This window comes from Castor canadensis, chromosome 17 (genome assembly GCF_047511655.1).
Source record: "Castor canadensis chromosome 17, mCasCan1.hap1v2, whole genome shotgun sequence".
Taxonomy (NCBI): domain Eukaryota; kingdom Metazoa; phylum Chordata; class Mammalia; order Rodentia; family Castoridae; genus Castor; species Castor canadensis.
Window position 1 is genome coordinate 41846532 of NC_133402.1, and position 13956 is coordinate 41860487.

At 41.9% G+C, this 13956-nt stretch overlaps 1 protein-coding gene across 3 annotated transcripts in view; it reads left to right on the top strand.

Moving 5' to 3' along the window:
• Positions 1-13059, top strand: part of Myrip (myosin VIIA and Rab interacting protein) — a 324013-nt gene extending 310954 nt beyond the window's left edge. For all 3 annotated transcript variants that reach the window (XM_074060447.1, XM_074060449.1, XM_074060448.1), the window contains 5 exons: positions 1056-1217; positions 7346-7450; positions 7560-7620; positions 8896-9014; positions 10972-13059. In XM_074060447.1, coding sequence (XP_073916548.1) covers positions 1056-1217; positions 7346-7450; positions 7560-7620; positions 8896-9014; positions 10972-11004 — 480 coding nt within the window. In that variant the 3' untranslated portion in view covers positions 11005-13059. The remainder of the gene's footprint in view (positions 1-1055; positions 1218-7345; positions 7451-7559; positions 7621-8895; positions 9015-10971) is intronic.
• Positions 13060-13956: the final 897 nt, after the last annotated feature.

The following is a 13956-nucleotide window of genomic DNA, read 5'->3' on the forward strand; positions in this document are numbered from 1 at the left end:
CCCTCCTCACCAGTTCTCAGATCACTAGGTGCAAAGGGTGCACATGACATGTGCACAGCTCTTGGCTTATGCTCAGGTTGGTTGTATTTTTAACTCGAGTTAAAGGAACTGTTCGTGTCCTGGCTGAGAGCTTCTTCAGACCAGCTCTAAATTGCTGTGGTTACATGTTTGGTGTTTTCTACATGTTGATGAACCCTCAGGAGCCTCTCTTCTTAAGTACTGGTCTTCTTTAGGTCCACCCCGCTCCTGTGTTGTGGGTGGTTTCACCATGCTACTGATTAGGCTAAGGAAGCACTTGTCACATTCCCCCTAGCTGGCATCCTTTAATTTGAGTGATTCCAATGTGAAAACCACCTCATAAACTCAGACATCAAAATGTCTTTTATTTCAATTTACTCCCTTTATAGGACTTGCTTTCTAATTTTCAATAACTCACAAAATTATCCAAATGACAGACAAAATAGATTTGATATGTTTCTCTTACCATTTTTCCATTTACTGAGAAATAAAGAATTTTTCTACTATAAATTTGAAGTTCATTTTAACCCCTGAACCCGTTTCAAACAAGCAGATCATTCATTGGAAGTGGATTTTCTCAAAATTTGTAATTATTTTCAATTAATTTCACCCCCTTCACATTTTCTGAATTTTTCTAAATTCCAAAATACCAAACAAAAATTTTACTGAGGAAAATTCCATCATGAATTTTTCACTTAGTTTCTTCTTGACATTAGTTTTATGAGTCACCAGACAACTCACAGTTTACATTGCTAATGTTAAGTATTTTGTACTGTTTTGTCAAAAGCACCTTACAAACTGCTTTTCCTTACAGGAAAACTGGAGGAGAGAAAAGGTGTGGTTGGTAGTGTCAGAGGTGGCAAGACCTCACACTACCATTTAAGAGTGAAGAATGTTTATAAATGGGGGTTCCGATCTCGTTCCCCTAATGTTGAGCCCAGTTCTCTCTTGCTCCCTGAATTACCAGGGTCTCCCAAGAGAACCTCGCCAGTCCCAGATCTGCAGGCCTAAGCTGAATGGCTGTGCTCTTCCTACAGGTGTATCTGGCAGCAGGCACTGTGTATGGACTGGAGGGCCAGCTGACTGAGCTCGAAGATGCTGCCCGCTGCATCCACAGTGGCACCGATGAAACCGAGTTGGCAGATCTAGAGGACCAGGTGGCTGCAGCTGCAGCCCAGGTGCACCATGCTGAGCTCCAGGTGAGAACTCTCCTCCCTGCTCAGGACAGACAAGGGGACCCCATCTGCCACAAGAGTCATTCCAAAGTCACAGAGTCTACCAGTTCCCATCATTTCCAGTGTCCCTCCATAGTACAGGAGGCCACAAAATCCCTCCATTTTTTTTAAAGCGCAGCTCTCTTCCTTCCCAAATTATAGCTGTGATGATATATCAGACTTCCCTGTAAAACTTCATGCTAGTGTCCTCTGTAACAAGTTACCTGACCATGTCAAGGGCTCCCTGCTGTGGAGGCTCCCTGCTGTGGAAGCTTGACTGATAACTTACTGCCAATTTTCCCCTCCACGGACAAAAGATGGCAGGATGGTGGCCATCTAGCTTTCCAGAGTAACTGCGGTGCTGACACACTGCCTGACTGACACTTGACAAAAGCAGAGTTGGAGAAAGGAGTGACATGGGAGGACAGACTTCTCAGTCCCATGTTTGCAGGAGGAGCAGGCAGGATTCAGAGCCAGCTGCTTCAGAATTATCATCATAGTCTCTGTGGCTTTGTAAAGATACCTGTTGGCAACTGTCGTGGATATTGCCTTGGCCATTGACTCCACGAATCAGAACCAATCATAGATTATTCTCAAACTGAGACATATGGACATATTCTTGGGAACCCTTGCCATTTTATCTCTAAAAGGAACCCTTCTATCACTCAAGTTTAGGTGATACATGTTCTCTGCAGCACAAGCTCAGCTCTGACTCCTGGTTCAATATAATTTTTTAGACTTTGCATCTTAAAACTTGGGAGAACTATGGTCAACAGAGCCCAGTACTAGATAGGGAAGGTGACAATCTCATACACACACACACACACACACACACACACGCACGCACGCACACACGCACACACGCACACACACACACACACACACACACACACACACACATTAAATAGCCCAAAGTCACAACTGCTTTTGGCATCATTAACCCTCTTGAGAATAAAAAGGCTCTGATTCTTCACACTGTGGATGGGCTGGTGCTATGAACTAGGAATGGTCTTACTAGATAGATGGTTCTGTGGACTTTATAATCAGCAAGAATGACTGAAAAGCTAGTATAGCACTTGCCTGGCAAGCATGAGTACCACAAAAAGAGAAAGCTGAAAAGAAACTCTCCTAAAAAAATTATTTTCTATATGTCACCCAAGATTTGATCAATTTATTGTCAAAGTTATTTAAAGTAGAATCAAATAATTTGTTGTTTTTTGGTACATTGCTGAACAAATACTCCTTTAATGGTTTAGCCAAAAGTAATATTATTTATGAGTATTTGGGAAGGGTTTATTGGATAATTAGTTATCTTCACTTCCAGTTTTTTTCTAGACTTAAATTATTGGAGCCATATTTTATAGCAGAAAATCATGAAGTCCTGAATGTCCATTTTCTGTGTATTCAGATGTACCTATTAACTTAGTCATTTTAATATCATAGGTAGTAATGTTGATGATAGTGTTCGGGAGCCTTGCTTTGTACCAGTTGTACTGGAGTGCTTTACTTCATTATTGTATTTAATCTTTTCGGCAACCCCAGGAGGTAGCTGCTGATATTATTTACCTTTTATTTGTCTGGAAAAACTGAGGCTCCAAAGGGTTAGGCCACTTGCCCACAGTCAATTAGAAAGCGTTAAATCCAGGATTTTAGCCTGTCTTTCCGAGCTCACAGCCCACATTCTTAGCCATGGTGCTGTGCTAGCCTGAGAAATGCTGTCATCCAGCATGTGTGCATATGCACTGGAGAAGATCCCTAATTTGCATGGGAATTTGTTGACCCCGCCTTCAACTTCGTGGACTGACTCACCTTGGGCCAGTCAGTAGTACAGAGACTCTTCCCACACTGCCACTTGCTGGCAGAAAAGAAAGCCTATTGTTTCTTCTCATCCAAAATCTAGTCTTGGGCTGGGGAAGTAGCTCAGTAGTAGAGAACTGACCTAGCAAGCCTGACGCCCTGGATTCCATCCCAGCACCAGAAAAAAAAAGAAAAAGTCTAGTCTCACAGATCTCTGAGAGTGTCCTACAGGATGGTAGGAAGGTCCCCCGAAGGAGGGCAGACATCCTAAATTGTACTGTTGGATTAAGCCAGATTCCAAGGATGCTGTGACCTAAAGCTCACCTTTGGAATGGGATGCCTTTGCCTGGTGCTGCGGTGCTGCAGAGGATTACAGGGTAATGGGGAGGTGGTGTCCACTGCATCATGCAAGACCATCTCTATGAGCATTCCTGAGGAAAGTCTTTTTTAACTTTTAGTATTGGGAAAAACTGCTAATTTGAGTAATTATTCTTTATCTTGTGGAAATAAAGTCTTTTACAGAACTCCTTGCTTTGACTCCCAGGAAACTCTGAACTGAATTGGTTATCCCCTTCTAGCAAGTATGTGGATCATTGGGAATTCAATCTTAGGACTGAGCTGGGAGATAGATAGATAGATAGATAGATAGATAGATAGATAGATAGATAGGACAGACAGATAGACAGATAAAGGAGACCTTATTAGCCTCCTTTTTCTTTCTTTTTCCTTTTCCCAATAGACTAAACCTTGAAAGTGTTGACCCTTTCTTATTAGAGACAGCTGACAGTCAGAAAATCAACTCATCAGGTAGCTTTCCCATTGACCTTGTCTCCTATGGCCCCTGAGCAAAGTCCTCTATCAAAACTACTTGCAGGACAAAAGACCAGTGCAAAGAATCAATGAAACAGAGCTGGTTCTCTGAAAATATAAACAAGATTGACAAACCCTTAGACAGACTAACCAAAAGATATAGGGAAAACACCCAAATGAATTAAATTAGAGATGAAAAGGGGGATTTTACAGCAGATACCAATGAAACAAGAGATCATCAGAGAATATTTTGAAAATTTATATTCCAATCAGTTGGGAAATCCAGAAGAAATGGATATATTTTTGCACATATATAACCTATCAAAACTGAACCAAGAAGACATAAACAACGTAAACAGATCTATAACAAGCAACAAAACTGAAGTAGTAATAAAGAGTCTCCCAAAAAGAAAGCCCTGGATTGGATGGATTCACTGCTGAATTCTACCAGACCTTTAAAGAAGAACTAACACCAGTGCTCCTCAAATGATTTCATAAAGTAGAAAGGAAAGGGATGCTACCAATCCCATTCTATGAAGCCAGTATTACCCTGATACCTGGGGAATGACACACAAAAAAGAAAATTACAGACCAATTTCCTTTTTTGATTACTGTACTGCAGGTACATGATGACATTTACAAAATTTTTATAGTATATCATAGTTGAATTCACCCCCTCCATCATTCTCCTTTATCCCCCATCCCCCATTCCTGTAATAGTAGACCAATTTCCTTGATGAACACAGACACAAAAATCAATGTGAGTCAACGCCCTGTATAGCTATCCCTATCTCAACCAGCAAAACCCCTTGTTCCTTCCTATTATTGCTTATACTCTCTCTACAACAAAATTAGAGATAAGGGCAAAATAGTTTCTGCTGGGTATTGAGGGGGGGGAGCGGGAGGGGGTGGAGTGGGTGGTAAGGGAGGGGGTGGGGGCAGGGGGGAGAAATGAACCAAGCCTTGTATGCACATATGAATAATAAAAGAAAAATGAAAAAAAAAATCCTCAATAAAACACTCTTAAACAAAATTCAATAATACATTAAGATCATATACCATGTTCAAGTTTGTTTCACTCCAGAGACATAAGGATGATTCAACATTTGCAAATTAATGAATATATTACACCACCTAAACAAAATCAAGGATCATCTCAGTTGATGTAGAAAAGACCTTTGACAAAATTCAACATCACTTCATGATTGAAGCTCTGAAGAAACCAAGAAAAGAAGAAACAACATAATTAAAAGCTAGATGGCAAACCTACAGCCAAAATTGTCCTAAATGGGGAAAAACTGAAAGCATTTCCTCTAAAGTCAGAAACAAGAATATTCACTGTCTCCACTCTTACTCAATATAGTGCTTGAAGTGTTAGCCAGAGGAATGAGGCAAACAGGAAAGGAAGAAGCCAAATTATCCTTAGTTTGCAGATGCTGTGATTCTATACTTAAAAGACCCTAAAGATTCCACCAAAAAAGTCTTAGCTCTGATAAACACTTACAGCAAAGTAGCATGATACAAACTCAACATGCAAAAATCAGTAGCTTTTTTTATGCTGAGAAAGAAATAGGGAAAACAGTCTCACTCACAGTAGTACCAAAAATGTATAATACCATGTAGGCATGATGGTGCATGCCTGTAATTCCACCTACTTAGGAAGCAGAGATAGAACAATCAAGGTTCAAAAGGCCAGCCCAGGCAAAAGTTAGTGAGACCCTAGCTTAAAAACAAGCATAGCATGGTAGTATATGCTTGTAATCTCAACTACTTGAGAGGCAGAGGTAGGAGGATCACAGTCTGAGGCTGGCCCTGGCAAAAGCACCAGACCCTATCTAAAAAATAAACAAAATAAAGCAAAAAGTGCTAGGGGTGTTGCTCAAGTGGTATAGCACTTACCTAGCAAGCAAGAGGACATGAGTTCAATATCTAATACCACCACCCTCCCAATAAAAAAACTCCTATGATCACAGATTGGCAGAACGAATACTGTGGATTTCAGGGCTGCTCCTGGAACGCTTACGTTGCATTCTTTCACCAACTGCCAGACTTGGCTTCCACCCATCTACTTTTCTAATGAGCCTGTCCCCTCTTGGGAATGGAGAAAGAATTCCAAGCCTTCTCCATGCACCTCCTTGGCGCCTGTCTCAGTAGGTTTTGTCCAAAGAAACACTCAGTAAATGATAGGTTTAGGATTTGTACTGAGCAACACAGACTCACAGAGGTGTCAGGGAATCCAAGGAGTCTGGCTGCAGGCCTGCTGTCAGGTTGTTCAGTGTTCTAGGACCACTCGGTCTACAGCATCCCTGCAGGATGGCTGCAGCCCCCACCCCTCCCTTCCGCTCTTCTAGCCTTTCGTGCTTCTTCCAGTGCCCTGGCCAGGATGTTAAACATGCTCAGAGAAGGTGCAATGTGACAAGAGCACAGGCATTGGCATTCATTCTGAGCTCTGCCCCAGACCACTGAGAGGTGTGCCACTTACCCTCTGAGCCACCATTTCTCCACCTGTGAAATCCAAAGAAAAGCAATTACTTCCCAGTGTGATTCTAAAGCATGACGGGTTCATGTATTTTGAGTCCTTAGCATGGTACCTGACACAGAGTAATGACCTATTGTTTTGTAGGGGGGCGTTGGAGGGAGGGTTGAGAGAGGATCTCTCTACATAGCCCAGGCTGGCCTCAAACTCAGGGTCCTGCCTTAGACTCTTAGTTCTGGGATTACTGGTGTGTACCACCATGTTCAGCAGTACTGCTCTTTTCTTGTGACATCATTTGCCATCCACCATGATGTGACATAACCAAGAGGACTGTCACCATGGTGGACTGAGGCTAGCATCATGCCTTTGAAACTCCAGAACTGTGAGCTAAATAAACCTCTGTTCTTCGTAGAGTTAGTCTGCCTTCAGTATTTCGTTATAGTGATGAAAACTGACTAAAACACATGGAATGACAAGAAGCCAGATGAATTCAGGGGCCAAGTTTCCTCTCTCTCTCTTTTTTTTTTTTTATAACAATTTACTCTTATGGGAAATAACTGGAGAACCATGAGAACTTGTTAATCACTTCCAAGGGCAGCACCCCCAATGACCTAACCATGTTCCACTAGGCCCCAACCTTTTGAAGTTTCCACCATCTCAGCACCACTTCCCTGAGGACCAATCCTCTAGCACCTTTAGGGACACACTCAAACCATACCCAAACCATAGCAGAAGCCTTCCCCTCCACCACCACCACCATGCTGACCTAGGTGGCCTTGGGTCAGAGTTCCCACGGTACTCCTAGGCTCCCAGTTATCAAGGCAAACTCTGAGTTACCAAAATAGAACTTTAAATTTATAAAGAGAAACTGTGTTTTATCTTTTCCCTAGAGCACTAGAGAACAAAAGTTGAAAAGAATGAACGAGCATACATCAAAACAGCTCTGTTCTTTATAAACTCCTAACACTTTTAACAAAGATTCTCTCTTTCTGTTTTCTCCCTACTGACCCTGTCTTTCTGCTGCATTAAGATTTCTGACATCGAGAGCCGGATTTCAGCCCTGACCATGGCGGGCTTAAACATCGCGCCATGTGTGCGCCTCACCAGAAAACGGGATCAGAAGCAAAGGAGTCAGGTGTGTTTATCTCTCACTCCCTCTGTTGGAATATTGCATGACCTAGAAGGTCAAAAGATAAAGTATCTTTGGCTTCAAAGGTGTGTTAATGGCTGTGTTGTGTTTGTAGGTACAAACTATAGACACGTCAAGGCAGCAGAGGAGAAAACTGCCTGCTCCGCCAGTGAAAGGTACGCTCCAATTAAACCACAAAGCTGCCAAACAACTGAGCCTAAATCACTGACTTGAAATAAGTCAGAGATCTGAGTTTGAGGGCCAGGCACAGTAGGGAGTTCTCACCCACAACTGTTCATATTGATCATCACTTGTGTCCCCAGAATCAAGCCCCAGGACAAGGACAGGCATGCAAGTAGTTTATTTGTGAAGTGATTCCAGGAAGCACTGGTAGGGAGGAAATGATTCGGGGTACTCTAATTAGTAGGTGACTTCTTTGGGAAAATGAAGTTAAATCTTCCTGGGGACCTGTGGGAGACAGTGTTGACTGCACCTCTGAGTTTCCTGCCCAAAGGGTAGGAAGATGGAGTATTTGACCTTCAACATCCATCCATCACTAGGTGAGGGTTACTTCTGGGGCACTGACTACCTGGCACTTCTGACCTTGCCCCATGAATGAGCCAAGAGAGTGGTGACTCTTGCAATAGGACACTGTTGGAATGTGCTGGAATGGTGACTATCAGGGAGAATGGACAGGACGCCAGAGGCTTCTGCCATAATGCCCAACCTGGGAGGGATTGCAGCAATGCCAGACAGGTCACCATTACCCAGCAGGCATTTTCAACAGTTTCTTTCAATTCAGAGCCACACAGCGATGATGCCAAATTAGAAATCTAGATTTACAAGTCAGAAGTAGAAACTCACAAGATGTGTTTTGAGCGTTGGGCTCAGCACTCAGCAATAAACATTTATTAAGTTAAATATTCTTCAAAACCCTACTCATACAGTTAAAAGTGATCATAGTTCCACAGTCCTTTATCTGTAACCTTAGGTCCATGTGTGCTCCATAATATATTGGCCATTAGAAAGATAATATGGTACGATGAACTGTGTGTGTCTAACTCCAGCAACTGATAATCAAACCCAAATATCCTTGCAAGCAAAGCATGAAAACATTCATGCTTTCAGCAAGGATTTTAAGTAACTACATATTAATTCAGGTCAGGTTTTGCAATCAGATGATTTGGACCCCAAACTTACAAAAAAATGCATATTTTAGGGCCTTTTATATTTTAGGGCTGCAAATAAGAATTTATGGACTGTATTAGATTATCTCTGCATTACCTTTTCCCAGAAAGCCAACAATGATTCCTTGAATTATTTGGTCACAGTCTACAGTCAGGCTCACATACAGGAATGAGATGCCAAGTGAGGAGCAAACATCTGGGCAATCCTACCACCTTGTTTTTCCATCTTCTGAGTACTACATATTCCCATTTGTTTCTTTTTAGCTGAAAAAACAGAGACATCTTCAGTGACCACCATTAAAACATTTAACCGCAACTTCATTCTCCAAGGCTCCTCAACAAACAGGCCTACAAACAGGAAGAGCACCACCAAGGACTTGATGGTAAACATCATCTCTGCCTTAATGCCTATCACTCTCACTCTGGATGGTATTTCTATTCTGTAACCTTCTGTAGCCCTCCCCCAACAGAGCCCCAAAAACATCCTTCCTGCATGGTGTCATAGTCTATTTTGAATTTGCGAGGCAGAAAGTTGTCTGAGAGGTGAAAGACATCCTGCCTCTTTAGTATGTGAGTATATCGTCTCAACTATATTCCCAGCTCCTTGTAGGAACCTGCTTCATATACGAGGTATAAAAATATGGGTATCGAATTAAGAATTAATTTAGAAGGTAACACACATGTACAGGAAAGCAATGCAAGTCAACTCCCTGTATAGCTATCCTTATCTCAACTAGCAAAAACCCTTGTTCCTTCCTATTATTGCTTATACTCTCTCTTCAACAAAATCAGAGATAAGGGCAAAATAGTTTCTGCCTGGTAGCGAGGGGGTAATGGGGGAGAAGGGAGGAGGTGGGGGGAAGGGGGAGAAATGACTCAAACATTGTATGCACACATGAATAAAAGAAAAACAATTTAAAAAAACACACACACAGACATAAACATATGGGCATTGGTATGTAAGATCTGGTTGAGGTGTAGGAGTTTTTATTGGTTTTTATCCATATTTACTCTTAAATTTGTTGTTAGCCATGATTGCCATTTTCCTAAAAAGAGTCCACAGTCATCCCTAAATGGGGTCAAGGACAGGGCAGTAGATAACTTGCACAAACTCTAGAGACAACATAGAAAGAAATGACGGATCATTTGCTTAAAAAGCAATATAGACATCAGGACTTAAAAGATAACAGCATCAGGCAAATGCCCTGATGCTAAATGCCCTAGTAATACCTGCTATGCTGAGGGCAGACTTACTCTTGCCTTTTATGCATCACCTGCCTCTCCCTTCCTCTTCCTCTTCCTCCTTCTCATTGTCTACTTCATGACACAGAAGCACCAGGTAATGGCGTAATGATGGCCACATCTTTTTGAATTACACATTACCTCTCGGGTACCATATGGCAAAGAGCACAGCCTTTTCTTCACTGGCCAGCCATTACCCTGTCCTTTCAAAGTCCATCACCTTGCTCGTGGTCATTACATTACTTCAAAGAGCTAGAAAGAAGACATCACACTAAATGGGCAGACCAGTAGGGTCAGGGAAGGAATAGTTTGTAAGTAAGATCGTTAAAAATAAGTTTCCTTTCATAGAGACAGACCATAGATGCATGGGGATGGGCAAGGGGAAGCAACTGCTTAGTGGGTAAGGAGAGGAATGTGCTCTGGAATGATGGAAATGTTTTGAAACTAGATAAAGATAATGGCTTACAACCTTGTGAATGTGCTAACTGTCCTTAGATTGTTCACTTTAAAATGGTTACCTTTATTTTATGTATAGTTAGCTTCAACAGATTATTTTTAATGAAATAAATTTTCTTAAAGGTACACAGGGGGGTTAAAAAGAAAAGGATAGACAATATGCATTAAAGAAATAAACCCTAAAAAGGACAGAAGTACTACTTTCAGATAGAGTAGACTCCACACAAGAAGCATTCAGAGAAAAGGAGGAATTTGGATTAAGAAGACAATTCATGAGCCTGTCTTGAGTTGGCACACTATAGAGAAACCCAGTTTGCTGTGTGATGCTCAGTGACTTTAAAACTCCCTTACCAGCCTTTAGCAACCCAACTATACCAGAAATAAATACCAACTAGAGAGTTGAATGGTGTAATTATTAAGCTTTGATTAAGATGTTTATCTAGACTTTAAACCCTAGACCCACTTAAAAAATGCTTATCTAACTTCATACTTTACAAATTACTTACTTTCTAAGAATTAATGGACCATTTATAAAAAATCGATTTTATACCAGCTCACAAAGAAAACCTCAATAAGTTCCAAAACATAAAAAGTGTAAAACCATGTTTTGTGACCACATTGACAACTTAATCTCTCACTCAGGAGCCCGCTCCAGAGTGTGCTGTGATGGACTAATGCCATGGAGCTCCACTGCCAGTGACCCACTGCCTCCGGCCGTACACGACAGTGCCTTGACCCAACAGCCATCGAGTACTGTAGGGATTTCCCCCTGAGGAGAGGGCTCGGGGGAGGCCACAGTGCACCACTGCACAGGGCTGTCCTGATACCTCACCCAGAAAGCAGCCTCAGACTTCAGCACTACGGTCTTGCCCCTCTCTGCCTTAGGCTCCCAGGGGAATCCAAGACAGAAAACCCAGACGCTGGCTTCCAACTGCAGAGCTCCATGTTCAAAAGATACATCCTTCCCCTGTTTGCCTTGCTGCTGTGTATTGTCTTTAAGATCTTTCTCTTTTTTTAAAAACCCTTTGATTCAACTGGAATTCCATGCCAACAGTTTGTCCAATTGTTGGGGGTGTGGAGGGAGGAAGGTGGGGATTAACTCTTGATTCATCATCAGTGTTTATTAATGCCTCACAAGCATCTTTGTCTTACAAATGCTAAGGGAAAAGTGAAAGTACCCCTGTAGTGAACATTAGGGACAGTCTAACTTGGGGACAGCTCCACTGTGGTTCGCCTCCTCCCTCCTGAGCTTCTAGACCACACATTACCAGTCATTCCCTTTGCTTTGCAATCACAGGCCACAGAACAGCAAGCTCCGACTCACACATCCCATGCAGGGTCTATCTAACACTGACTCATCAAGGATTTGGGGTTCTGGCATAGACTTACTAAAAGTGTCCTCACTCTGAAGGGGACAGGGGCTTGAGAAAAAGGCTGCCATTTGCTCAGTTTTAGGGCACTATCCAGAATCAATGTGATGTGGTTTAGCAGTGACTCCATCTAAATGAAGTTTAAGTAAAAGAATTATTGCAAAATATCAGATGAGAAAATTTTTGGCCACCAAAGTTTATTGCCCTGTAAATATTCAGCAAAATAACAAAATTACCTTAAAGATAAGAATAGTTAGGAAATTACCTTAGAAAACTTAAAAGTATGAGAAAATCAGGACAAACTGTGACCCAAGAGTTGACACTGACTCCATGTTTATGGTCTGTTTGGACTTGACTCAAGTGCATGAGATTTAGAGTGTAGTTTTATAAGCAAGTAGAACTGGAATATCACTCAATTGGGCACTAGCGACATTTTAAAAACACTTTCTCCTGGTGTATTCCAAATAGGAGGAAAAAGGCAAGGGAGGGAGACTAGGGAATAAGGTGATTAGTGCTTATAAGCCATCTGCTCTGAGGGAGGCACTCTTCTCATTTTAACCCTTACGCAACCCTAGTCACTAGGCATACCCACTTTCCGGAAGAGGGAGAGAAGGCCAGAGAGATTAACTTGCCAAAGCCGTACCTGTGATGCCTCACAGATGCCTAACTGTGTTGTTTTCAACCTCTGTGTTCTTTTGCTGCCTTGTGCACTTCCAGACCTGGTTTGCTGCTGATTCCTGTGTTAGGATCCACTCCCAATGGGGGGTCTACGTATCTTCCAGTAATACTCCTTGCTGATGCTGTGTATGTGTTATCCAACGGAAATGACTCCTTTCAAATCAGTACATCTTTGGCTTCTTGTTCAGTTGGTGTGATTCAAAACAAAACAAATTTTAAAAACACAACAAAAAAGATCTGACTTCCAAATAGAACGTTTTCTTTAAGAGGCATGAAAAGCAACTATTGTTGTGTTACAGTGTTAAAATACTCAGTTTTCTTTTGACAAAAATGTGTACTGTGTAAGCCTTGCAAAAAAAAAAAAAAGCCTGCTCTATGGCATTGAATTTTTATAAAGGTTTCCTTGTGCCAAATAAGTGCAAAGATTTAATTTACTATTAAAAACCATAAGCATATGTTATAGTTCCAGAAGAATTATTTTGTCATCAAGTGATTTTGATCTTTAGTGTTAATATTTATATTTAGATTAATTTTTATAAATGAAAATATTTTAATGGTTTAAGAAAATGAGGACAATATCTTTGATGACTTCTGAACGTTATGCTTGCCTTCATGTTATATGCACATTGCCCAGAATTACTGTCAAGAAAAATGATAAAGAAGTAAAAGTCATTTATGAAGACAGTTTTCATGTGTGTGTGCGGGGGTGTTTTGGGTTTTTTTGGTTAGAGGAGACTAGGAGTGAGTACAAGTGAAGAAAGAGATGGTATGGCTGGGGCCAAGAGTCAAAGCCTGTCATGCCCCTCACACATGTCTCTCTCTCTCTCTCTCTCTCTCTCTCTCTCTCTCTCTCTCTGTCTTTCTCATTGAAATGAGGCAGAATTTCCCAGTGACCACCTACACTTGAATAAAACTAGTAGCTCTGAGGTGGGCTCAAAGTAGCACTCAGATGAGGGATACTGTGATTCCCCCCAATCCAGGAACATTTGGCAACGTCTGGAGCTATTTTTCAATGAAATCATCAGGACACTGCTATGGACAGCTAGTGTGCAAATGCTGCTAAGCCCCTAGCAATGCACAGCACAACACCCAGACAAAAACTGTCCAGGGCAAGGCCAGGAAGCCAAGGCTTTAAATTAACTTGGCCAGACTCTAGAGCCCATCCTTTTCCTCCCCATGCCTAACCACGCTGTTAAGCAGAGAGGAATTTGAGAGAGAAATGTGTCCCTCAGATAGTGACAACACAGCCTAATCCTAGCTACAGTGCCCTCACAGAATGTAGGCAATGTTTCATTCAGACACCTCCCGGAATGATGTATTTAAGGCACACCGTGAACACAACCAGTATGTCATGCAGAACATCACTTAGGAAAGCTTAAACTGCAGACATTGCTGCAGAACATATGGGTGCCGCCAACCAGAGATCGACACAGACATCCATCGAGCACAGCCCCAGGGACTTCTGTGGATCGAAATTTTTTTTCACGCTTCTGTTTCTCCTGACCTAACTGGCCTAACTGGGGGCACTGGAAATGCAGAAAGGACAAAGGATAGAAGACAAACACACATAAAGTTGGGG